The 25,112-nt window shown below is 34.1% G+C and overlaps 3 protein-coding genes and 1 pseudogene across 4 annotated transcripts; 1 reads left to right on the top strand and 3 right to left on the bottom strand.

Moving 5' to 3' along the window:
- Positions 1 to 253: 253 nt before the first annotated feature.
- On the bottom strand, positions 254 to 4,205 carry LOC114424055 (putative receptor-like protein kinase At3g47110). Its single transcript, XM_028390921.1, has 2 exons — positions 1,382 to 4,205; positions 254 to 877 (listed from the first exon to the last, which is right to left on the bottom strand). Exons 1-2 carry the CDS (start codon positions 4,038 to 4,040, stop codon positions 516 to 518), a joined length of 3,021 nt encoding a protein of 1,006 aa, XP_028246722.1. The 5' UTR covers positions 4,041 to 4,205; the 3' UTR covers positions 254 to 515.
- A 797-nt stretch (positions 4,206 to 5,002) lies between these two features.
- LOC114421803 (suppressor of mec-8 and unc-52 protein homolog 1) lies at positions 5,003 to 13,177 on the bottom strand. The gene is made up of 16 exons (XM_028387877.1): positions 13,019 to 13,177; positions 12,634 to 12,844; positions 11,348 to 11,500; positions 10,970 to 11,018; positions 10,686 to 10,769; positions 10,067 to 10,170; positions 9,781 to 9,867; positions 9,657 to 9,710; positions 9,060 to 9,155; positions 7,778 to 7,905; positions 6,979 to 7,105; positions 6,839 to 6,898; positions 6,624 to 6,731; positions 6,206 to 6,306; positions 5,864 to 5,915; positions 5,003 to 5,244 (listed from the first exon to the last, which is right to left on the bottom strand). Exons 1-16 carry the CDS (start codon positions 13,045 to 13,047, stop codon positions 5,146 to 5,148), a joined length of 1,542 nt encoding a protein of 513 aa, XP_028243678.1. The 5' UTR covers positions 13,048 to 13,177; the 3' UTR covers positions 5,003 to 5,145.
- A 2,015-nt stretch (positions 13,178 to 15,192) lies between these two features.
- LOC114421802 lies at positions 15,193 to 17,202 on the top strand (annotated as a pseudogene).
- A 119-nt stretch (positions 17,203 to 17,321) lies between these two features.
- LOC114421801 (UDP-arabinose 4-epimerase 1-like) lies at positions 17,322 to 23,579 on the bottom strand. Of its 2 annotated transcripts, none has more exons than XM_028387876.1 (11): positions 23,252 to 23,579; positions 22,287 to 22,447; positions 21,755 to 21,879; positions 21,182 to 21,295; positions 20,979 to 21,086; positions 20,779 to 20,870; positions 20,171 to 20,312; positions 19,948 to 20,042; positions 19,507 to 19,636; positions 18,399 to 18,543; positions 17,322 to 17,781 (listed from the first exon to the last, which is right to left on the bottom strand). In XM_028387876.1, exons 2-11 carry the CDS (start codon positions 22,345 to 22,347, stop codon positions 17,543 to 17,545), a joined length of 1,251 nt encoding a protein of 416 aa, XP_028243677.1. In that variant the 5' UTR covers positions 22,348 to 22,447; positions 23,252 to 23,579; the 3' UTR covers positions 17,322 to 17,542. The 2 variants fall into 2 exon arrangements, with proteins under 2 accessions (XP_028243677.1, XP_028243676.1); XM_028387875.1 differs by having other exon boundaries at positions 23,365 to 23,579.
- Positions 23,580 to 25,112: the final 1,533 nt, after the last annotated feature.

The raw sequence follows: 25,112 nt of genomic DNA, 5'->3' as shown, positions 1-25,112 counted from the left end.
TTATAGCTCCACTGTTTTATTGAGTTGAAAGAAGAAATTCTACGAGTAATTGCCAAAAAAAAAAATTATCAAAATATTTTCTTATAGAAAAATTATAAAAAAGGAATAGTTTTATCAAATATAAATTCTTTTATAGAAAAATTAGAAAAAGAAAAGGATGTTACAGTTTTCAATAATAAGTATATATACCATAAAAAATCCACCATTATTCTTTACAGTCATACATAAGTTTAACAGGTGACAATTAGCCGCAAAAATGAACATTATACTATAATCTATTATTAATACCCTATTTAAAGGTTGGCGGCAGAAATGCGTGTCAATTCCTACCATACATGACATGAGTAGAGCGATTCTTTGGCCTAAAAAAATAAAGTGTTCGATCATTATTACATGGTCATATGATTATAATATACATTCATTGCTTATATTTCAACCCCAACGTTTCAACTTGTTATTAAAACATGGAAGAAAGACTTGGTATCTCGAGTAGGTGTAGGACTCACATCATCAGACTAATTCAAAAGAGAGTCCCTAGCAGCTTTTAGTCGACGAACAGCTTCTCTGATGCCAATGCGTTCATCTGGGTTGTTTGTAGTGCAAGCTATGCCAACTCCTACAATTGAATCCACACAATAAAGTTGCAGAATTGGCCCCTCTCCCTCAGAAGGGTCATCATTAAAAATGAGGGATAGTAACTGAGGGTCAATCACTTGCACTATCTTGTCTTTACATGATGATTGCACCCATCTTCTTATGCTTAGGTCTCCTGTGAAACACTCATCTGTTGGACTTTTACCAGAGAACATTTCTAGTAACACTATACCAAAACTATATACATCACCAGCTGCAGATGGTTTCTCTCCCCATCCATACTCTGCATTGACAAGTAACAGTCCTAATTACTTAAGAATGTTTAAAAATTTGTAATAAAATTAGGGTAAAATATATTTTCGATCCCTAATAAATATCTAGATTTTATGTTCCTTCATAATTATTTTTGCGTTGAGTTCCTAATAACACAATAATTTTATTATTGACCTTTACATATTTTTTTATTTCATGATAAATTAATGAATTTTATTTTGTTCCCTAATAATTGTTTTTATTTGTTATTGGTCTTTTTCAAAGAAACTAATAACGAATTAAATTTTTTTATTAGGGAACAAATACAAAGTTTGTAAATTTATAGGAACTAAAAAAAAGGTGAAAGACCAAAAATAAATTTTTTGTTTTTTCAAGAAGCAAAAGTGAAAATATAACTTAGTAGAAAACAACACCAAAATCTGGATATTTATTAGAGATCACACTCATATTTTAACCATAAAATTAAATGGTTCATAAAGAAAGAATAGAGAAACAAATTGGCATATGCATTAACCTGGAGGTATGTAACCAATTGAACCCCTAAGGACACGAGTGGAGCTTATGGAAACTTGACTAGTTGATCTTTGAATCAGCAACCTAGCCAATCCAAAGTCTCCAACCTTTGCTGTCATATCTTCATCCAATAGAATGTTGCTAGGCTTCAAATCACAGTGCACTACTGGAATTTCACTATCATTGTGGAGGTAGTCCAATGCACAAGCAACATCTAGAGCAATGTTCAGTCTTTCCATAAGGTTTAACCCATTTCCCTTTTCATGCTTTCTCCTCCCCTTGATCCAATCATCCAAGCTACCATTGCACAGGTACTCGTACACCAGAGCCAGAAAATCATTGTTTTTAAAGTCAATACTAGAGCATGATGTGATCAGCTTAACCAGATTTCGATGCCTTGAGTTCTTCATAGCCTCACATTCGGCAAAGAAACTCTTCAAAGAGCCAGTTCTTAGGGTGTCAAGAACTTTCACTGCAACGGTAGCTCCATGACTTAGATGGCCTTTATAAACTGAGCCAAAGCTTCCAACTCCTAATAGGTTTTCCTGGCTGAACTCCTCAGTTGCCAAAAGAAGCTCATCATAAGAGATCATTGGTGCATGAGGTTTAAGCTGTTCAAATTCTGCAACTGGTGCTACCTTCACCTTTTTGTTCTCGATATATAGTAATAAGCCAATAGTGAGACATAGTATCAATGTTACCGTGATGGCTATCATGATGTAAAGTCTTATATTTTTTCTTCCTTGGCCATGAGGCATGCATGAGAAATGCAAGCAGAGTTTTCTATTGCCTTCTAAATGGACAGCAGAGAGATTTTGGAAAACTCCAGCACCAGGAATGGCTCCTTCTATATCATTGTACGAGAGGTTTAAGAGCTTAAGCCCGTGTAAATTTTGAAGTTCAATAGGAATGGTTCCAGAGAGTTGGTTGGAGGACAGATCCAAAGTTTCCAAGCCTCTCACATCTCCAAGAGCCTTTGGAATGGGACCTGAAAGCTGATTCCGAGGCAAAAACAGTTTTTCCAAGCTGAGACAATTGCTGAATGAGCTGGGGATGCCACCATACAATTGGTTGTTAGAAAAGTCAATGGAGGCCACACTACTCAATCTGCCAACTTCAGGTATTGGTCCACTCAAAAAGTTCATCGACAAGTTCAGAACATTGCTCAAAGTTGGGAGATTGAGGATTTCCATAGGTATGCTTCCATTGAGTTGGTTGCTGGATAAGTCCATGTAAAGCAGGTTTTGCAAATTCCCAAAACTGGTAGGTATTCTCCCCACAAGTTTATTTCTTGACAAATCAACCAGGTTTAACTTCAGGAGATTACCAAGTATGCTTGGAATACCTCCTGATATCTCATTCCCAGCCAGAGATAGCTCTTGTAGTTCCTCTAACTGGCCTAACTCTTGTGGGATTTCTCCTGAGATTGAATTGTAGCTTAAGTTTAACAACTTCAAGCCACTGAGACGACCAATGGAGGAGGGTATGCTTCCATTGAAACGATTCTGTCCCATGTATAGTGTTGAGAGATCCTTGGAGAGATTGCCAATGGTTTCTGGAATCACACCTTCCAGCATATTTCCATCAATTGCTAGAAAGTTCAGGTGAGTGCTGTTTGTCAAAGAAGTAATGAAGTCTAAACCTCTAACACCTGAACTCACTATCCAGTTATACCGAATGTTATACGTGCAAAGAAATGGGAGATTTCCCAAACCAGGTGGCACTGATCCTTCCAAATGGTTGGAAGCCATACGAATGACCTGAATGTTGGTGAGGTTATGCAAAGACCCTGGAATTCTACCTGTGAAATAATTGAAGCAGATACAGAAAACTATGAGTTTTGGAAGTTTGTGACCAACATCCTGAGGAATCTCACCCCAGAAAGAGTTTGAAGCTAAGGCAAAGTTGACAAGGGAAGATAAGTTGTATATAGCAGGTGGAACAGTCCCATTGAGATGGTTGAGACTGAGATCAAGCTCAATCAAATCATGGAGCCTACCCAATTCACTGGGAATCCAGCCAGTGAGAAAGTTGGTGCCAAAGCTGATATTTTTTAGGGAAGAAATGTTTCCTAGAGATGCTGGTATTGCACCATAGAGGCTGTTCCTTCCTAGTTTCAAAGCCTGAAGCTTTTGCAAGCTGCTGATGTCTTCAGGAATCTTGCTGACAATCTTGTTTGAGGATAAATCAAGAACCTGAAGCTCATTCAAGTGGGTGATGTTTGAAGGAAGCTTTCCTTCTAACATGTTATAGCTCATATTTAGAACTTTAAGACTTAATAGGTTGCCAATTTGGTCAGGAATCACTCCTCTGAATTGGTTATTCTGCAATTGGAGAGACTGAAGAGAGGAAAGGTTACCAACATAAGGGCTTAAGTGACCTGAGAGTCCATAGCCTGAAAGATCCAAGCCAGTTACTCTTTGGCCAAGCCTGTCACATAGAACACCAGTCCAATTGCAAGGAGATGAATTATGGTTCCAAGAAGATAAAGGGCTAAGATTCTCATTACTCAGTTGAGACTTAAATGAGATCAAGGCTTCTCTGTCTGTGGTGATGCTTAAAGTGGCTGATGATACACCAATCAAAAGGTTGTGTAGCTCAAGAGGGAGGAAAATGAGTAATAAGGCAAAATGAACAAGAAAATGAGAGAACAAGGCCATAGTTGCTCCTTTAGTTTTGGTTATGGACTTATGGTATAAATTTCTTACCAAGGCATGAATTTGATTGTATAATCTCTAGTATGCATTAAATATTTTATACAATATCTAATGAATACTGTATTTCTTCCATGTATGACCAAAGTGTCATTTTCATATCTGTTTGACTTAGGTTTCCTTGCACGAAACATTTCACAGTGAAATATTATTTTCACAGCAAAAAGAAAAAAATAAGTTTGTAGGTGAAAAAGTCTTATTTTCATTTTACACGGGGAAAATGGTTATGAAATTATGTCTTAATATATGTTTAATGTTGCATTGAGGATTACACAAGACTTTTTCTACTCGATAAAAAGACAATAAGTTAATAACTACTTGCACATTAAAAAAAAATACATCTTTATTTTTTATATATATTAAAGATATCTCTAACCAATACTCAAAAACTAATTCATTTGATACGTAAAGAACATCAAAGCAAATTTAATTTCTACTAACAAAAATTTCCATTTACATGACTAAACATCAAATCCTGACAAGATGCTTAAGTACTATATATACATGATATATTTTTTTTGTGTCTAGACCACATATATCATTCACCAAAAAGAATCTTATTCAAGCCGTATTGATACATTATATACCAGTTAGTGCTGATTGTGTTAATAAAAGTATATTCTAGTTACTTTTCTTTCATATCTATTCTTTGATGTGTTTCCAGGTTTCTTTATACTGTTCGGATCCAATCCTTTTAGGGATCTATTCACAGTATTGGAAATATATACTTGTATCATTCCTTCATGTAAATCAAAATATACAGTATACAGTTTCAAGTACATTACAAATACTTAATTAAAAAAATCAATTATTTTTTTAGTTTACTACTGCATATAATACATGAAAAAAGTATATATAATTATGACTTTCCAGAAAAAAAAAAAGATAGTTAAAAATAAAATAAATACTGAAGTAAAAAATGTAAATAGTAAAATTATTTTACCCACAATACATGAAAATTAAACTCCTGAATATATACATTGCACAAACTACACAGATGTTCATTTATGTTAACAAGATAGAATAGAAATAGACTTGAAGCAGACAAGATTCATGGCTTCCACAACTTCATTGTGCAGTCTTCACTAAAAGTTGCAACAAGATTCCTATGGGGATGATGAGTGACACCTATAACTTCCTTCTCGTGGACCTGCCATTAGCCAGAGAGAATTTCATTATATCATAAATAAATTTATATATCAAGATAAAAACCGCAGTAGAAAATAAGCACATTGCCTGGGAACAGAATACGAGAAAATAAAATCCCATTTAACCATACGCAATCCAGAGGAGGGTTGAACAACAGAGAATGCATAACGTATTATCTAAAGAAATGGGCTTCAATGCATAAAAAACCACCATGACAAGCGGGCTGATTCCAGTTCTGGTTAGTATTTACAAAATTTTACACGTATCCCCATTTTTAACAAAAGATGCACCAAGATAAAGGTGGTAAAGAGTTGTTATTTGTACAACTCAAATAACAATATGTAAAACATTTTTTGTCTACCTGTCTTTTCATTATATCATTTATTGCATTTCATATTTCTCTCTCTCTCTCTTAGTTATACAAAATGTTATATATATTATTGGACAAATAACATTTCTGGGTGATATATAAAAGTACCAAAGAAAGACACACTAATTCAAAACATTTAATTCAATAATACATATATAAAAACAGTATTACAATATTGATGGAAATTGAGACCAATTTGAGACAAATTTATAGATCTGATCTAACTAGCTCAATATACAATTATACATACCTTCATTAGATGCTCCAATTTGCCAGATTGATAGCTGAAGCAGTATATATTCCTGCATTCATTTTGCACGTCCCATGAAGAATATAACAATTTTTGGAAAGACAATTGGAGAATTAGAAATATTATTTAGAAAAAAAAAAAGAAAATTACTGATTTGGAAAATGTGGTCAAACTCACTTATGGTACTGCAAAATTAGGCCAAGTAATATTGTGCTTAAGGAATATGGGAAAGATCAACAATAAAGCTTTTGTGATGAAGCAGTTTACAAAATGTACTTAAAATCTTTGTCTACCAGATTAAACGAAAGAGCTTTGTCATATTATATACATAAATTAGGATACCTATCTTCACCAACACAGTAAATCCATTCTCCTTTAGGTGAAACACAGGCTGCAACAAAGTCTCCGCCTTCTCTTTTACCAGATGAGAAGCTCTTCACAACCTATCAATTGACAGACAAATAATGAACTCAAGTCTCATACCTTGCAATCAGATCCTAACATGCTGTTACAACATTTCATTGTAAGAACAAAAGAAAAGAAATGAGAAAAAGTATAGCCCAAGGTTCTCCAATCCACATGTAAGTAAATGTCCACATTCGGTCAGCATGAATATGCAGAATTACATATATACTTATCCTTGTCAGAACAGACAATTCATTATGAAAGACAATGGCAACATCCATAATACTAATATCAAGACACTAATTAAATAAATACAAACAAAATAACTTCCAGTCATCCACTATTTTCGGTATACCTGTCCTTGAAGTGTCATGATATATATGGATGACGTTTTGTTACAAACAACAATGTGATCAGTATTCTTGGGGAAAATGTGAACAGAATTGACAGAAGCATCACCTCCCTAACAGTCCAACGAAATCATAAATTAGGAAAATGAACAAATTTGCTGGGATGACATCAGAAAATGGAATAGCAAAAACCCATCATAGTAAATTTTTGAAGACACACCCTTAAAGGAGGAGGTGGCTTAAAAGTTTGTATGCAGTCTGTAGTCTTCACATCCCAGACCTACAATAAGGAGGAGAAAATACATCTCTTATGAACACCAGATAAACAAGGAACTTCAAGTACAATGCCAAGTAACAGACCTTGATTGTACAGTCACTTGAGGCAGTAATAACACGACTCCCATCATTTGTAAAAATTGCATCATTCACATAAGATGTATGGCCACGGAACTCTTTCAACATCTTTCCAGATTTGAGGCCATGAATTCTGTATTACAAAAAGAGGAACATTTTCACTTAACAGTTGCTAACATTTTATCAAAGCATTTCACAATGTTAAGATATAAAACATGCTGCAGTAATAAAGCATTGAAGATTTGAACAAGGAGTTGTGCTCTAAATTAAAGAGCAGCACAGAAATGAGTAATTTCATTTGCATCCCCTCCAATATCTCTAATAAGAATCATCTCACAAGCTCTAGTGCCACTGTTTGGAAGAAGAATGAAGAAGAGGCTCTGACGAATTGGAAGTACAGGAAAAAGGATATGTCTCACTTGAAGACAATGAAATGATGATAATATCAAGGAAAAGGAGGATCATTCATGTGCTTTCAGCTAGCAGTCTAACCTTTCCAGATAGTTAGTACAGGACAATTATACTTGGTAGATTTATTTTAGCAATTGAAAAGAAATATATTGCAACCAGTAACCACCGTGCTTTCCTCTATTGGCCGCAATGTCAACCCCACATTTGTATGGTGGATTTGCTTGCTACTATATACCAATAATAATGCCAACTTCTAATCACCTGGTCATTCATGCTATGCTTGTTAACATGTTAAGAAAACCTTTCAAGCCTAAATTTCATGTCAGGTGGCTAATGGTCTATAAACGGTTATCTCTAACAAAAAGACGTTAAATAAGTAAAATTAAATGAAAACCTTGCTGTGCTGTCAAATGAAGTGCTTAATAACTGGCTTCCATCACGAGAGAAGGAAACACTTGTGACACCTTGAGAATGAGCACGTTCAAGACGCCGCAAGCACTGACCAGTCCTAATACGCCAGACCTAAAATGAAATGTGAAATATACAGTTTTTAAGTTTTACATATTAACAGTTGAGGTGAAAACATAAACATTTCCAAAACCAGCAAGTCAGCAACTACAACATCGACAAGAACTGAAGACAGCAAAAATTCAAGGAACCACAAGATAATGAGACAAAGTAGGACCATATGAAGTTATAAACACAAATCATAGAGTGAAATGGAATGCAAGATGGCCCAACATGCACAATAAATAATTTATACCACATTCATATAAATGCTCATTTTATAAAAAAAATAATAAATTTATAAAGATGCCCAAAACTAAAGACATATTCATCATTAAAAAATAAAAATCAGCCTATACACAATTACCAATAATCTAAGGCTTAATTTATAAGTCAATAACAACAGTAAAGCATAAGGGGAGAAAAAGACAGCACAACTATCACCCATGAAAAAAAAGAAGCCATGCAAGACATGAAGGTGGGACTGACTAAGGTATGAAAATAGAGGTGACAGAGCAAAGACCTGAGTACAGAAGCTCTGGCCACCAAAAAAAAGGACAGGTTTGGCTAATGGCCAGAAAACTCTCAGGTTGTTGGGTGGTACTTGGTAGCCAGAAAAGATGAGAGAAGAATATGGAGGTGCAAATACGGGGTGAGGGTGGCTGGCTTTTCTGTACAGATGAAGGGATTCTAATCCTAAAATCCTACTGTTGCAAAAAATGGTGTAAAATCACAAATCTCCCTAAAAAATGAGTGGCGAATGCTGAAAAAGGGTGGACAAAATACGTGATTACGCCACTGCCTAAAGTTGCAGCCACTTCACGATTTTGTCCATAAAATACCACCATCTAGATTGCAATCAGAGCAAAGCAAAAACACAATGCAACCACAACTTAAAGCTGCCAGAGGCCAATCTTCCCCACATCATCACTATACTATAGTTGCACAATTTGATGCTATTCACTATAAACACCGGTGCTTCATAGCCATTACAATCTAAAATTCACCAAATGAATTCTGTTCGGTGGCTCAGTTCTATTTCACAGAAATATCAAAGTTATATGTGCAGTTCACACCTTGAAAATATAAAAATGTACAAAATCAAGAATACAAGAATTTCTTCTAAAGGTTAGCTCATGCAGCCTTAAATGCAGACAAATATTACTCACTTTAATCTTTCCATCTTGAGACCCAGATGCAAGCATTTCTGAATCTCTGCTAAAGTCTACACAAAGCACAGCATCATCATGCATCATGAACACTTCCTGCAAGTTCATAGAATCAGAAAATTTCTAAGGCATAAATCGATAATATTTAAATTCTTAGACAGCATAAATCAAGCAAATATGTTCATAACTTCATACACTTACTGAACACAGTGAAGAAGAGACAGATCACCAAAACAAGTCATCACATCATGAAAGAAAAGGTAATCACATGAGTAAAAGGTGTAATCTGTGAATATATATATATATATATATATATTACAGAACCACAAATGTGTACTTAATGTTACAGTCAAAGTTGAAATAGTTTCCAAAATGACAACAGAGATCTGAGTGAAATGTCTTTTCTACAGCTTTGAATGCAGTTATAAATGTAAAGGTACCAGAGTAACAAAAGTGTTTGGTAACCTTGGGGCTAAGTAAATCTTATCAAGGAATATATCAGCCAAATATCTATTTCCAAATTCAACATCAACTATCACATACAAGACATTTATTTATTCTTGGCAGGTAAAGCCATTCAAATAAAAACTCACTCACATCAGCCTGGTACTGTAGATCTTTCTTCAGCTTTCCACTTATGTAATCCCACACCTAGATATATGTCCAAAAAATCAGGAAGAAAACAGCTGAAAATGAAACTTTTAAGTCCAACTATGTATACCTCAATAAACCCATCAACTGAGCATGATACAAGAAACTGCCCATCTGGTGAAAAGCAAGCACATTCTGCATGACTTTTTGTCCCAAACTAAACAAGCAGACACAAAACATAAGGGTCAGATTATGCAAGCCTTCAAAAATAATACGACAGGGAATAATGATGAATAACAAATTTCATATGAAAGAAAAATAGAGAAATGGTCAGATTAGGCAACCTTCAATGTGATTTGGCAGAATAAAACTAATCAAACTGTGAAACAATGCCATACTGAATATAGAAAGTTTACCTTTATCGTGTGAGAAAGAGTTGTTGGATACATGTCATCCACATCTTGTTTCATAGCAGCTGTTCCACGAAACAAATCAAACTGCGTTCCTGGAGGAAGTAACCCTGAGAAAGCCCAAAGGAAAGCATAGCTCAATCAAGATGCAAAGATATAAATTTTCCTATAAATAGCATCATGGCAACCAAACATGCCTTATAAGCACTACTTAGGCAGTTATGCCATATCACTAAGCAATGCAGGAATAAACAAAGCCACACACGCCCAGCACAAAGAAGGTGTTGGAGGCTTCAATGAAGGCAGACTTAGAGTGACCACAATTAAAGCAGCTTTCCAACAAGAAGTTTCTTTTCTGCTTATTATTAGAGAAATGAAAGATGCATCATGCATGCATATAACTGAAATATTCATTCCTAGCATCTACAAGTTGCAGAAATGAAGTAAAGGCTTTGTCCTGGCTCCTGAACCAAAAGAAAAAAAAAGAAATAACACAGTGAATTGCATTAACACAACAAAAGAACTTGTAAGCAGATGACCGCAGTGACGATAAATCTTAATATTCATATAAAAGTTGATCATGAAAGTAATTTAATGTGGCATCAACATGTTACCAAGAAATTACCTTGATGCTGCTGCCACTTTAAAGCCTGACCAATTAAAGCCATCAATCGGGATGGTGGCACTACAGTAACTTCTGCTGCAAGAGCTGAAAATGCAATGAAAGAGAAGTTCTTAAAGTAAAACCCCCCAAAAATAGATCAATAACAAACTGTATGTCTGGATCCCTAGCAATGGAAGAAGAAAACTTTCATTTCCAATCAAGAAACAGTTGTTCATTACAATTAAAAAACAAAAAATTAGTATCAAAACTAGATAGTAACTAATACAAAAGTAAAAGACAGAAACCTTGGGCTATTTGTGCACGTCGCTTCTCTTTTGTTGAGTCTTGATAAGCCTGTCACATAGGACATAAATCATAAACCCTTGTGCAAAGAAACAAAATGAGGTCCAAGAAATATCAATCCTGAGGACATGGCTAGAAATAAAACTTTGTAAGTCGTAATTCATTCTATAATACTTATTATTCCAAGAACATATAATAATAAGTGTTAATGATTTTTTTTAGTCCTTGAAAATTTTCCATCAGAGTTAAAGCTGAATGATGATACAATTGTAGCAGAGTGCAGAAACAAAATAGTAAAAAGGGAAACAAGCGACAAGCTGCAAAATTTAGACAACAATCACACATGAAATTGAAAAAAAATTACAGGATGTATTTCTAACCTCATTTGGATCAAAATAAGTTCTAACTAGGAGATGTTCAAGACGCAAATATCTTTCAGGCTGCTCTTGTTTCATTACACCCATCACCTGTGTTTGCCTTAAAATAGCACGTGCAGTATCCAGTTCTCGAAGTTCAATCATTTCTAATACAATCTGCAATCATGTTAAAATGCAAATATATTTGAAAGTTGAAACATTGCTAACTTGACTGAAACAGACAACATTATTAGAATGTTATACACGTCAAGTGTGACAGTACAAGACAAGAGTTTATGAATAGCAAAAAGTCAAACACTGCTGAACAACATTTTACTTGTATTCGCTCAGCTCAATACTCTTTTAGCCTGATTTGATAGCATCACTTTCACAGTGATGGGGGAAAAATTGATTCCTAGAGTAGCCTGCCTCATTTGGCAACTATCAAGCCTTCTCCAAGATAAGTGTAAATTTTAAGCTTACTCCATTGACAAGAATTGAATCCAGATGTGGGGCACACAAAATTATTTATATCTACACTTCAAAAATGATTATACTTTTCCATCTAACAAAATTCTTCTCAACTCACTCTTAAAATATCATTTCTGAAAACAAATCATATTTTTTTAACCTTAATTCTTCCAAAATCAATTCTTTCAGCAACAATTTCTATCAAAATCAATTCTACCGAAAGTAAAACATCCTTTTATTCCACCCATGAGGAGAGTGGAATTAATGACTTAAATCAGTCATTGAAGTCCTCAAGATTCTCTCTTTTTTTAAATAAGTTATTAACAAATTATATTTTAGCCAATTGTGTGTGTGTTGGGGGGGGGGGGGGGGGATCATACATGACACAATTCTACCAAAGTAGAGGAGGTTAAACAAATATTGAACAGCACATAATTTGAAAATAAAAAATGATTATGCACTTATAAGCTAATGAACCAGGATCAACAACTCAATATCTAAAGGGCACCATGTCAGCGGCTACTACTTGCTAACACTGATCAGCAACAGTGTTAGGTTAGGCAGATTGATTAAAAACAACATTCAGCACTTCCTATGTCAACTGCATCACTATTTTGACCGTTGCCAGCCTCTATTTCAACATTTTAGCCTATCCTATTGATTTCAACAACTCCACCCAACCTCATTGCCCAATTAAAATTTAAAGCTGTTCATATAAATGACTGGGTTTAAAAGGCGTCAAAAAGCCCATACCCAGCATTGAAGTTTGTGATAGAGTGAACATACACTAAACAGTGACAATCCATAAACCAAAGTGAGTCACACGCAACACAAAATACCTGCTCGTACAAATCCTCCAACTTATTCCTGGGAAGCTTGAGTTGAGAAACTTGAGGCAATATTGCATCCCACCTTCCACTATTAATATCAGCAACAAAGGTCTCAATGCTGTCAACGGTGTTCAGAGAAACCTGGCATTCGTTCTGCAGCATCTGAAAAGTCTGATGCAACGAATTTTCTTTGCAAAACTGAAGCACAATCTTGATGACACTGCGAAGGGCAAACTTTAATTCAAAAAGAGGGGAAAAGATCTACTGTGCGAAAGAACCATTAAACGAGTTCCAATTAGACATGAAAAATACAAAATTGAAACATGTGAGATTTAGTAAACGAAGAAAATTAAATTTTCCCGATTTTCAAGAGTTGCCAAATGAAACTACTTACTCTCGAGCTTCAATTTCGAGCGTAGACATTGCTGCTATGTCGATTGGAGTTGCAAGATGTGCGCGTAGGGTCTTAGTGCAGATTCAACGAAACTCTGTTATGTTATCCCTTGCAACGTTCTTCTCAGGCCATAATCGCGGTACCAACGTTCTTTTTATTGGAACAAGTGTACAAACAAATCCTCTTTGCTCCCACTTGTGGATTTAACTGGGTCGGGTCAAACCCAATGACCCACATGGGTAGGGTTTTTAGGCCTTGTTCTTGTCTACTGCTAGACGGGCCTCACTGCCTTAGTTGGGCTGGCCCTAGCTTCCTGATGCTTTTCTTTGAACCACAAACCCTAAACAAAAATACTACTTTTTATACAAGAGAAGTGTTATTAATATATTTATTAGCACTCTCTTTATTATTAATTATAATTTGTTGATAAGAATGGAGTTCGTTAAATAAGAAGCGAGACTTCACAATTTTTATCAATTGTTTTTACAGTAAGAAAATCAAATCATTTTCATTTCAATAAAATGATGAATACAATGAGGTACTTCAGTAAGATGAAAACATGAGAAAAAGTAATTGATTTTAGAGGGGGGGGGGTCCAATACTAACCATTATCTTAATAAAAACATGTCAAAAAATAAGATATCCAATTGAAAACCATGTAGCAAATACTTAACATAGTCGATACAACTAAATTATAGTATGGGATATTTTGTTAAGTTTATTATTGTTTTTCTTTCTTTTTTTGCTGACGTTTGTTTTTATTTTATAGTACTGTTATGCTGTTTCATACATTTTGATTAATAATCAGTATTGCCTTTATGTGTACTTGTAATAACTTTTTTAAAGGGCAAGACTATTATAATCACCTGATCACACAGTAACAGATTTCCTTGTTATAGTATGTATAAATTCCTATTTTCATTTTATATTTTAAAACTAAAAACTGAAATTCATTCCCACTCCAAACGGGCCTAAATCAACTTAAGGGAAGAATATCCACGAAATTAATTGATAACATTGATTTCAATAAATAAATAAAAAATTGACATTTATCAATAGACATTTGCCAAATGTCAAATCTACGCCCATTGTTTATACGAAGGGTGAGAGAAAAGATAATAACCAGCAAGAAATATAAAGAAATTATATACATGATGGCATGATGCCAACTAGAGAGATAGATAGGTACAATAAACAATTGCATGTAGTTAGAAAAGTCGCGATTTGTGGAAAAGTTTGTCTAGTGTTATCTTTGTCTAAATCATGATCTGGGGAGAAGCTTTGGAAATAAGAAATATAAAAAATAAAAAATATAAAACACACCAAAGACATTAATTAATTACTTGGCAACCTATATCTAAAAGCAGTTCAACGTGCACTTTCATCTAGAGTTGTGTAGTTTGAAATGGACCTTTCTTGCAATTTTTTATACTAATTATAATTATAATTATAATCACCTTGATTGCATATGTATTTTGTAAGGACGAAGACTAGGTGGCAAGTTTAATGTGTATAGCATGCACATATACATTATTAGATAAAAATTTTAAAAAAATGTAAGATCGAGAAAATGAAAAAGTACCATTAATTATAAGGCAGTACTATAACATTTTTGTTTACTATAACAAAAGGAATAGTAAAAATTACTGGTACAACTACAATGTCATGCTTTAAAAATTGTAGTAAAACAACATGATTATATATTTTTTTATAATATTGCATTCTAAAGAAAATATATGACATTAACAAAAAATAGTTATTTATTTATTGTTTACAATGACAACAATGATAAATCATTATAACAAACAATTCTTTATTCTTTGTCTCATTTTCCAAAGAAAAATAGATCCATGATAGTATATGATGTATTAATCCTCATATATATAAAATATTTTATCAGCATCTATTATATTCTTATCACATCATATATTATATATTATATTTACAAAAAAAATTATGACATAAACTAAAACTCTTCATTTTAAACCCTTCATCAACATTTCTCATTTCTCTTTATTTCTCTCTTTCTATTACATCATAAATTTTATTATATCTATAATTTTCTTTCACTCTCAAAGTGTAGGATAACATATGGGCCTGTATCAAACATTTTCCTCGCTCTATAAAAAGGGTGTTCAACAATCAACATTTCTATAATACCATCTAGCAATCTTTTAGAACTTTGTAGCCTGAAATGGATTTTTCCATGCAATCTTTGTTACTTACTTTGCTCACCTTGGTTGCATCTATCTTTGTTTTGCAGGAAAAAAAAAAAAAAAAAAAACTAGTGCTTGGTGGCACTAAAAGCTTGCCCCCAGGTAGCTTTGGTTGGCCCCTAGTGGGTGAAACATACCAATTTTTGTTCAACAAGATTGAACATTTCCTTCAAGAGAGGGTTCAAAAGCACTCCTCAAAGATCTTCCACACATACATACTAGGAGAGCCAACAATGGTTCTTTGTGGCCCTGGAGCAAACAAATTTGTCTCCACCAATGAGACAAAGCTTGTTAAAATTTGATACATGAAGACTCAGCGCAGATTCTTCAACATTCCTGATCAAACACATTCACCTATGCCAAAACCAACACAAGAAGCCGCTGCATCTGCTGCTCCAGTGAAGACCTTGGGGATTCTGAAACCAGAGGGAATATCTAGGTACATAGGGAACAAGATTGAATCAACCATGCACCAACATTTCACGACACACTGGGAAGGAAAAAAAGAAGTGAAGGTGTACCCTTTGGTGAAGGCCTTTACCCTTACACTTGTGTGTCAATTCTACTTAGGCCTTGATGAACCAAAATGCCAGAAAGTTTGAGGACTTGTATTTTGGGATCCATTCTGTTCCTGTGAATTTTACAGGCTCTATATACCATAGGGCACTCAAGGCTGCAGCTGCAATAAGGAAAAAAATCCAATTTCTGATCAAAGAGAAGATTGATGTTTTGTCCAAAGGGCAAGTTGTGGATGACCTAATATCACTCGTAGTTGGTGCTGAGCAAGGTGGAAAATATGTGCCAAGACTTGAAATAAGCAACATCATCATGGGGTTGATGAATTTCAGCCACATGCCAATAGCTATTACTCAAGCTTTCATGATCAAACACATTGGACAGAGGCCTGCTATCTACCAGAAAATCTTATCCGGTAATTTAAGATACTAATTGTATATATAACACTGGACAATTTAAATACAGCTTCTTAATTAGCTACTTTTAGTGCAGCTCTCTAATCAGAATTGGAGTTCCACCTTAATAACTTATAGTCTTATACTAACTTTTTGCCTAAATCTTTATTATGCAAATTGCTGAGGAGAAATTCTAATTTTAATATTAATCAGAAAACAATACCAAAAATAGCTAAGAAGCTGCATCTAAGTTTTGTCTGTGTAAAATATTGTAGCTGTTTTTAAGGTGGTGTCAGATAAAATAGGATTTTGGGTTTAAGCCAGGAGAGTACAGTTTGTGTTTTTGGCTTTTCTTTTTGGACTTAAAATGCAAGATTCTGAAATAAAATAAGGTTGACATACCACAGCCAAAATATAAGTGGCAATAAGGCCAAAACAGAATTATGTATGTTTAGTTTTCCTTTCTAAAATAGGCTATATATCTTGCTTCATTTTCTTTGAATCAGAGTATGCTGATATTAAAAAATCCAAAGGATCTAATGCAGCACTAGATTGGGACAGCAGACAGAAATTGAAATACACATGGGTTGTTGCACAAGAGACCATGAGACTCTACCCAACTGCACCAGGTGCATTGAGAGAGGCAATAACAGATATCACCTATGAAGGTTTTACTATTCCAAAGGGGTGGGAGGTACCTTGATTTAAAGATTGTTAAGATATTAATTGGTAAATGTAAATTAGCTTATAAATTAAATTTGTCACTAACTTCTTTATTTACATTTTCACAGATATTTTGCGCATTTATTGGAACAAATAAGAATCCCAAGTACTTTGATGAACCCGAAAGTTTTGATCCCTCAAGGTTTGAAGGGAATGTTCCTGTTCCATACACTTGGATACCCTTTGGAGCTGGACCAAGAACTTGGCCTGGAAAAGACTACGCACGGTTAGTGGTCCTCAATTTCATTCACATTCTCATAACCAAGTTCCACTTGGGAAATTATACTTTTTCTCAGTAATGTCCAATTGACCAAAAGAACCGAAAGGTCAACCCACCACCACCTGTTGATTCTATTAAGGCACAACAATTACTACACCACGCCCTTGACAAGGAAAGAATTCAAAGATGAAAAACCATATAAGTAATGTGATATAAATATCATCGAAGAGAAAAAGTATAATAGAGCCTCTGCATTATATTATTGAATCATATTATGCGGTCAATACATGTATCAAATGGACTACATGCTCCCTAAGAACAAATTCCCCAATGGAGTAAAAGAAGAAAAAAATAATATCAACCCCTATTCTAAGATATCATAGAAGTGCAGCTGAAATGGATGCTGCCGGGGTTTCTTCTAGTCTTCTGCTGCTATGTTAGAATTCTATGTAATTCAAAATAATGCATTTGAAACCCCGTAACCATCACGATGAGATTTCTGCCATCTCCATGCAACCTTCAAACTCTGTTGAAGATCAGTGTGCTTAGCAACCCAATTCAATTCACGTTTGATCTTTGATGGGTCACTGTACACCTCAGCATAATCGCCCGGACGACGCGGAAGGTAGTCCACTTTAATGTCCACCCCTGTGGCCTTTTTACAAGCTTCCACAAACTCCTTCACTGAACTACCTGATAAACATAACACCCCTTGAGAATCTTGACACAACTAAGAAATGTGCTATGTTATTTTACTGCAAAGGTATGTACAAGGTTGCTTGGTTTAAGAACATTTTCCATTTTTATTTTCTGTTTTTACTTTATTTCTTGTTCTCGGATGTTAATACAGAAAACAGTGAAAACAATGTTTTATTGTTTTAGGGGGCATTTACTTGTGCTTTTATTTCTTGTTTTTATTTTTCAATTACAAAAAACACATCTTGCTTTCAAAGATTTATATAAGAAACAAAGAACAACTTTATTTTTGTTTTCTCTACCTCCAGTACAAATCTTTGAAAACAGTAAACAGATTTAAAACAAGATGGTAAGATTTTTTATATCTGTAGGAATTGAACATGGTAGCAGGGAGTTTACAACACTCAGACACCATGTTCAACTAACAAGATTACAAGTTTTGTAATTAAAAAGTGAAAACAGAAAATAACCCCCCCCCCCCCCCTCCAATATTTTCACTTTTTCTGGTATAAATTTCAAAAGGCAGGAAATAAGTGAAAATAGAAAATATTTTTTCCCTCAAAATTACACAACCCCTAAAGTGCTATATTCATGATCAAAGTGTTTTAACATACCCTTTCCAGTGCCAACATTGTAGATCCCAACATTACTAGGTTGTGCCTTTTCCAGAGCTTTTACATGAGCATCAACCAGGTCAGTTACATCAATATAATCTCGTACACAAGTTCCATCAGCCGTCTTATAGTCTGTTCCTCTTACCTGCAAAGTGGCAGCACACAATGAGCACACTTGAAAGTACTACATGAAATGAAATTGATAAAATTGGACAAGTTTATGACATAATCATCTAGACCATTCGTTTGAGCAATTTGTAAATAAAGTATAAGAAATAAGTTATTATTGACTCTCAAGATTTCCATGGACTTGTATGGCCAAATTCTTTTCAGATTCTGTATAGGAGCTTACAAACCTTTTTCTACCAAGTTTTCAGCATAAATGAAATGCAATTGCAACAACCTCTAACGGTTAAAAACCCGCAGATGTATACTCCAACGTGTTGGCAGGAAACTTAGGACTAAGCCAATATCTTACATGAATACTAAAGCAGTTACAAATTAAACACAAAAGAAAAGTTTTTCACTTGCAAGAAAAATATGTACATTATTCCTGATGTTGGAAAATTCAGTTAAACACTTATATTCTAGACAAAATGTATGGAAAAGAAAAGTAGAAGATTTATCAAGAGTTTGATGGCTCTGAAAAATATTACGGCCTAAACTAGTTGTCCCAAATTGGTTCCTCTGAAAATGCATTATATATGCACTGGAATCTACTTAAGAAGAGTGATTTCCGATTATTGTAATGAAGTGTAAGGAAATAGAATGATACTAGGTTCTATTGTTTGGTATTTGAAATAGAATGGGATGGAATGGAACTTGAATGAATGCATTTGAATCCATTCCATCCTATACTCCTGATTCTTACCCTATAATTAGGGGGGCAGGGGAGGTGTGTTATGTGGGAGAAACTAGGGCTTACTTTTTTCCCCATTCGAAGACATCTAAAGTCTAAACAATGAAATAATAACTTTATTCCATTTAAGCCAATTTCACTCCATTCCATTGTATTTCACTTATCATTAAATATCCAAACGTAGCCTGACTTCTATTGAGAATTCCTTTTTAGCCACAAGCATAAATGAAAATATCAGTATCGGCATACCTTCAAACCAGGTACAATACCACGAGCAGCATCAAAGCAGGCACCTGATATTCGACCTTGCTCTCGCAGTTCAGGCCTAGGAGCCTCACCCAATCTTCCCTCAGGGTCTGATCCAATCACGTTGAAGTATCTGATGGTATCCCAAAGAAAAGTTATCAATAATTACCAGCATAGATAATTCTAAAATATCATCAACTTCCAATGATTGGCTATATTTCATCTATAGTTAAACCTCAAACTGTATATGTATCAATAGTCCAAACAACATGAGATGGATCATTTTGCAAGGTCTCCATATATTTCAGATATAGTAAGAATCACTTACAGCTTTTGCAACAAAGGGCAAATGGAACAAGATATAAAAATCTATTTAAAATGAAGGGAAATGTAAATCCAAAATGATCTCTTCTGCCATGTCTGAGTTTTTAGAAAAATACAAACCTCAGAATCATTACTGCCATGTCTGAGTTTTTAGATAAATCAAGAATGATCTCTTCTGCCATCTTCTTGGCTTTCCCGTATGGATTTATTGGGACCTGATATATAGAAACAGAACATTAATTTTACTAAATCTACTCAAGCAGTAAAGTCGATTCAGGATGCAATGAAAAACATAAAATGTTCTCAACCAGCCCCCATAATTCAACTATCCTTAGATTCCCACCTGCTTTGTTTCTTCTGTAATGGGCATCTTCTCAGGTTCCCCATATGTTGCACATGTACTGGAATATATCAATGTCTTCACATCATGTTTAGCCATAGACTCCAATACCAACACGGTGTTTGATGTAATATTGTGATAATACCTAGCAAACATGTGAATTAGAAATAAATTAAATTTACAAAAGTAAAAGCAAAGTTGATCAATCCAACCTTAAATTACCATTCTCATAACAACAATTTGTCCAACTCTCAACAAAATCATATCTAATTACAAAGAATAGCAATAGCAATAGCATAATGCATTTCATAGAGTAGCAATAGCAAATATAGGTGCACTCAAACCAAAAATATCCTCTAGATAAAGATGATTTTTGAATGGTCCAACTTATCTATTATTAGTTTGGTATGCATTGCAAACATTACGTCGATAAGAACAACTACGGTTTGTCTTTGACATTCTTATCCACAATATTGAACAGTTAATAGAAAAGTATATTATCTTGTATCACAGTTTGTGTGTCTCAAAGCATGACTTTATTGGCAAAGCCAAGACCATAATAGAAATCTCTGCGCCAGTTCAAATAATGTTTAAAATCTAGAAGTGCTTACTTAAGAGGATCAGCAGTGCTTTCTCCCACATATGCAACAGCAGCAAAGTGCATCACGGCATCAAATTTGTTCTCCAAAAATATTTTATTAACCTGATAACCAGTCAAATAAACAATCTTTCATGGACCTTCCCCACATATGCCAATAAAATAACAAAAGTGACACCAAAGTATTTCTTGTAACCAAGAGTGTAAGCATACAGATTGTGGATCTCCCAAGTCAGCATAAATAAATTGAAGCCTTCCAGGTTCTGGAAATAAGTCTTGAAGAACCTTGACGGCCCCCAAATTTCCACGTGACAGATTGTCCTGCCAGAAAAAAAAATGTTATGAGAAATGTAGCAACCACACTGATCAGTGCATTTTGCTTTAACAGAGAATCATCTTTTTATGAATTGACATACTACTATGGTGACACGATAGTTCTCCTTCAGAAGTCGTAGAGCAGCATGTGAACCAATATATCCTGCACCCCCTGTTACTAAAACATGAGTGACCCCAGGTTCACGAACAGAAAACTGAAAAAGGGGGGAGAAACAAGAAAAAAAACAAATTAGCAATAGCTAGATGCATAAAAGAGAAAAAAGTATGGTTGACTTAAATGCATAAGAAGATTGAGTGAGAGAAAGAAGAGAATTATAACTGAAAACTACTATGCAGTAGGTCACTCAAATCTCAATGGCCTAATAAATGTCTACAGTCTCTTTTTATCTTTTATGAACACACAAATCCACAATGAAATAAAATATGAAAGATTATAGCTGTCAAGAGAAACATTGTATTCATAAGTGTAACAGGATTTATACCTACATCTCCCAAGTCTAATTGTTAGGTACAAATGTATTATAACATCAACTACAATACACAATATAATATAACCTACAGATTCAAGTCATACAGCAAACATAACCCATGCACTAGCATATGTAGGTTGACCATGGTAATGGTGAATGGTGTTTTAATGGTATAGGGATTACCGGGCTAGGGGAATTCAAAGATGGAGATCGCTTGATCATGATTATGCACAGTGTTGTTAATGCAGCAGCAAGAAATACTTTCCCAACAAAATTGCCCTTCTTTTTTGAATCTGCATAATCCATGCCTAAAGGACAGAAAACAGAAACTACATTTTCAAACACCAATTACATGATAAGTGGGAAAAAAATAAAAACAAACACGAAAAAAATTACAGGACATTGACAATTAATAAATTCAGAAACACCTTATGTGTCAATTCATATACCTGCACCCAGTCTATCCTATAGTCAAGTGAACATGAAAAAAATTACAGGACATTGACAATTAATAAATTCAGAAACACCTTACGTGTCAATTCATATACCTGCACCCAGTCTATCCTATATTCAAGTGATACAAAAGGTAAAGCTTTTCAATCCCATTTTCAAATTGATTAATACTTTAAGCAACCAAGATTCATTCAAGGGAAAAAAAAAATAAGAAAGCTGGTCATACTACCATTCATGATCAAATTAGCAGACAGAATCATACCTCCCATTGTTGTAGCTCTGGCTGCCCTTGACTGACTTCTGGACCTTCCAAAATTTAGCATTTGCAAAATCCCTATTGTTTAGTGTGTTGAATGAGATTTTATTCCTTAATATCAATAATCAAATCAAGCTCCACTCCCCAGACAGATCTTGAGAGACATCCTGCAGTTAAAATCACACCATATGAGATATTTTCTCCTCTAGAATGCAAAACAACCCAAAGAAGTCAAAAATAAAAAGCCACCAGGCAAAAAATTTAAAAAAACAAAGGGTTGACACCAGAAAACACAGTAAAGTAAAAAAAAAAAAAAAGGATAAACATTAAAGCAAAAATAGCAAAAAGGAGGGGGGCAAATTAAGCCAATGAAAGAACTGAGAATTCAAATACCCACAACACTTTTTGCAAATGAAATTGAGCCACTCCAATTCACAAACAAATTCAAAACTGAAACATGGTGAACCATGGAGAAGACATCCAGAATTCCAAGATCCACATAAACAAGTACAAGAATAGAACGCCTCTAAAAAAAAAAAGTACAAGAAAAGAACAAACCAATAAAAAATTTAAAACACACACACAAAGCTAAAAGTCAGGCTCTGCATAACTCATTATTCATTCATAACACTGACAAAAGACATGCAAACCAAATTGCTCCGCAGAGCATTAAACGCGAATGAGAAAACAGGAGGCAAAACGAACCCCCCCAAGAGGACCGCATTCCCATTTAATAACCCAAAGAGAAAAAGCTACAAATTTTGAACAACCCCAGAAGACTCCACAGTTTCAAGATCCAACACATGACAAAAGCGAATAAAAAACCATCATTGACCGTTTCAGCTCAGCCACACTTCAAAACAACCCAACAAACTAAAATTCAGGATCACACGAAGTTCTCCATTCCAAGAAAACAAAAAACGAATTCTAAACTTCATCAGAGCCATACCCAAAACGGCAATCATAATTACCTCGATGAAAAAGCGACGGAAAAAAAAAACGATCTTTCACTGTTACCCACAAGATCTTAATAGAAAAGGAAAGAAAAATGAAGAACTAAAAAGAAGAAGGGGAAAATGTGTACCAGATGAGACGGTGGAGAGAAATAGTGGAAAATGGAATTATGTAGAAAATGGGAAGAGAGTTGCACACGAATATGGAAAGGTCCAAAATTGAAGGGTGGTCTTGAATGTTGATGGAGAGAGAGAGAGAGAGAGAGAGAGTGGCGGAGAGTTCTGTGCGTGCAGTCCATGTTGTCGAAACGTTAGAGGGAGAGAGAGACCCAACCCTGAATCAAAGGAACAGCATCATAGGACATTTTGTTGTTTTTTTATTTATTATTTAACTATATTTGTTTTTAAATATTGACTTTAATTTCTGTAGAAGATTTACAGTTAATTAAAATTGATAATAAGAATGATTTTTCAGATAAAGTGTACTAATTTGATTCTTAAATAAGTTATTAATTTAAGTAATATTAAATTTGATTTTTTAAAAGGGTGGGTACTGGTACTTGAATTGCAACAGCTTTTTGAGCGTCCAATAATGTGGTAGCACTTGTTGAGTACTATGCGCGAGGAACGCGGGACGGTCTTATGTAATTACAATCTGCATGGCATCATATCGGACAGCGTTTTTCCCCCTTTGGGACCTACGTGTCCCGTGAATCTCAACGTTCTATCTCCACCGGTTTCTTTTCACTGCATCTTTGTTCATTTCAAAACATTATGTTTGCTAACCATTTATTTAATAAAATATCTTATGATTAATTTTTATTATGTGAAAAATTCTTTTGGATAGGTGCAGCAAAATCAATTTATGACTTTGTGGATTAAATGATACTTGTGATTTTTTACTCAAGGAAAAAAATTATAATCATATTTGCTTGTTTGTTCATTTTTCCACTGATTATGAATATTAGTATCTCCATTAGATGAACCTACAAGGAAAAATAACTTATAAAAAATATGGAAGTTTGGATGAAGAAAAATATTTGTACATCATAAAAAATTCTAACTAATTGAAGATGAAAGATTTTGATAGTAGGCTTAAAGTATTATATTTGATTTTTTTTTTTTTTTGAAAGGGGCTTATATTTGAATTTTAGTGTGACTATTATATGAAAAAACAACATTTGTATTGTTTTTCTCCCTATTGTTTTTACTTCAAAATTGTGAATCCCTTTCATTTTATCTGCATATGAAAAAAAAAACACAATGGTATGGTTGTTGTTTGCTTATTATTATATACTTTATGCATTTTTATTATTTATGATAATGAATTATAATATATCTATATGCCATCATAAAGTAAATTTTATCTTGTGTTTGGTCTAATGAAAGGGATTGATTCCTCGTAATGTAAGAACTAAAGTTTGAATATTTGATAAGAGAAAATTATACTAAAGAAGTTAATTTCTTATAATGTAATGAACTAAATTTTAATTTTATATCTTTATATGAAGAAATCTTATGTAATGTTGATTTCATAGGTTTTTTAGATGTGATTGGTTGACAAATTTTTTTATATGTATATATTTTTAATTTTCTATATTATTCATACGAGACAATCTTAACAAAGATGTATAATCATAATGAACATCTCTCCTATAACAATTCAATTAAAGTGGTTTGTATTTTTAGAGGAAACGAGGTTATTGCATTTCATTTATAATCTTAGGAAAAATACAAGTTGAAATTTGATAAAATAATTGGAGACGATCATGAAACCTAGAAGCTTTTGCTAGATTATGAGCTACTTGGCTTGATTGTCTTCTCACAAAACTCACAATTGAGTTTGGAATTATAGATAACAAAGCTCTACATCTAGCAA

Source organism: Glycine soja, chromosome 8 (assembly GCF_004193775.1).
Source record: "Glycine soja cultivar W05 chromosome 8, ASM419377v2, whole genome shotgun sequence".
Taxonomy (NCBI): Eukaryota; Viridiplantae; Streptophyta; class Magnoliopsida; order Fabales; family Fabaceae; genus Glycine; species Glycine soja.
This window is presented reverse-complemented; position numbering and strand designations above follow the sequence as displayed.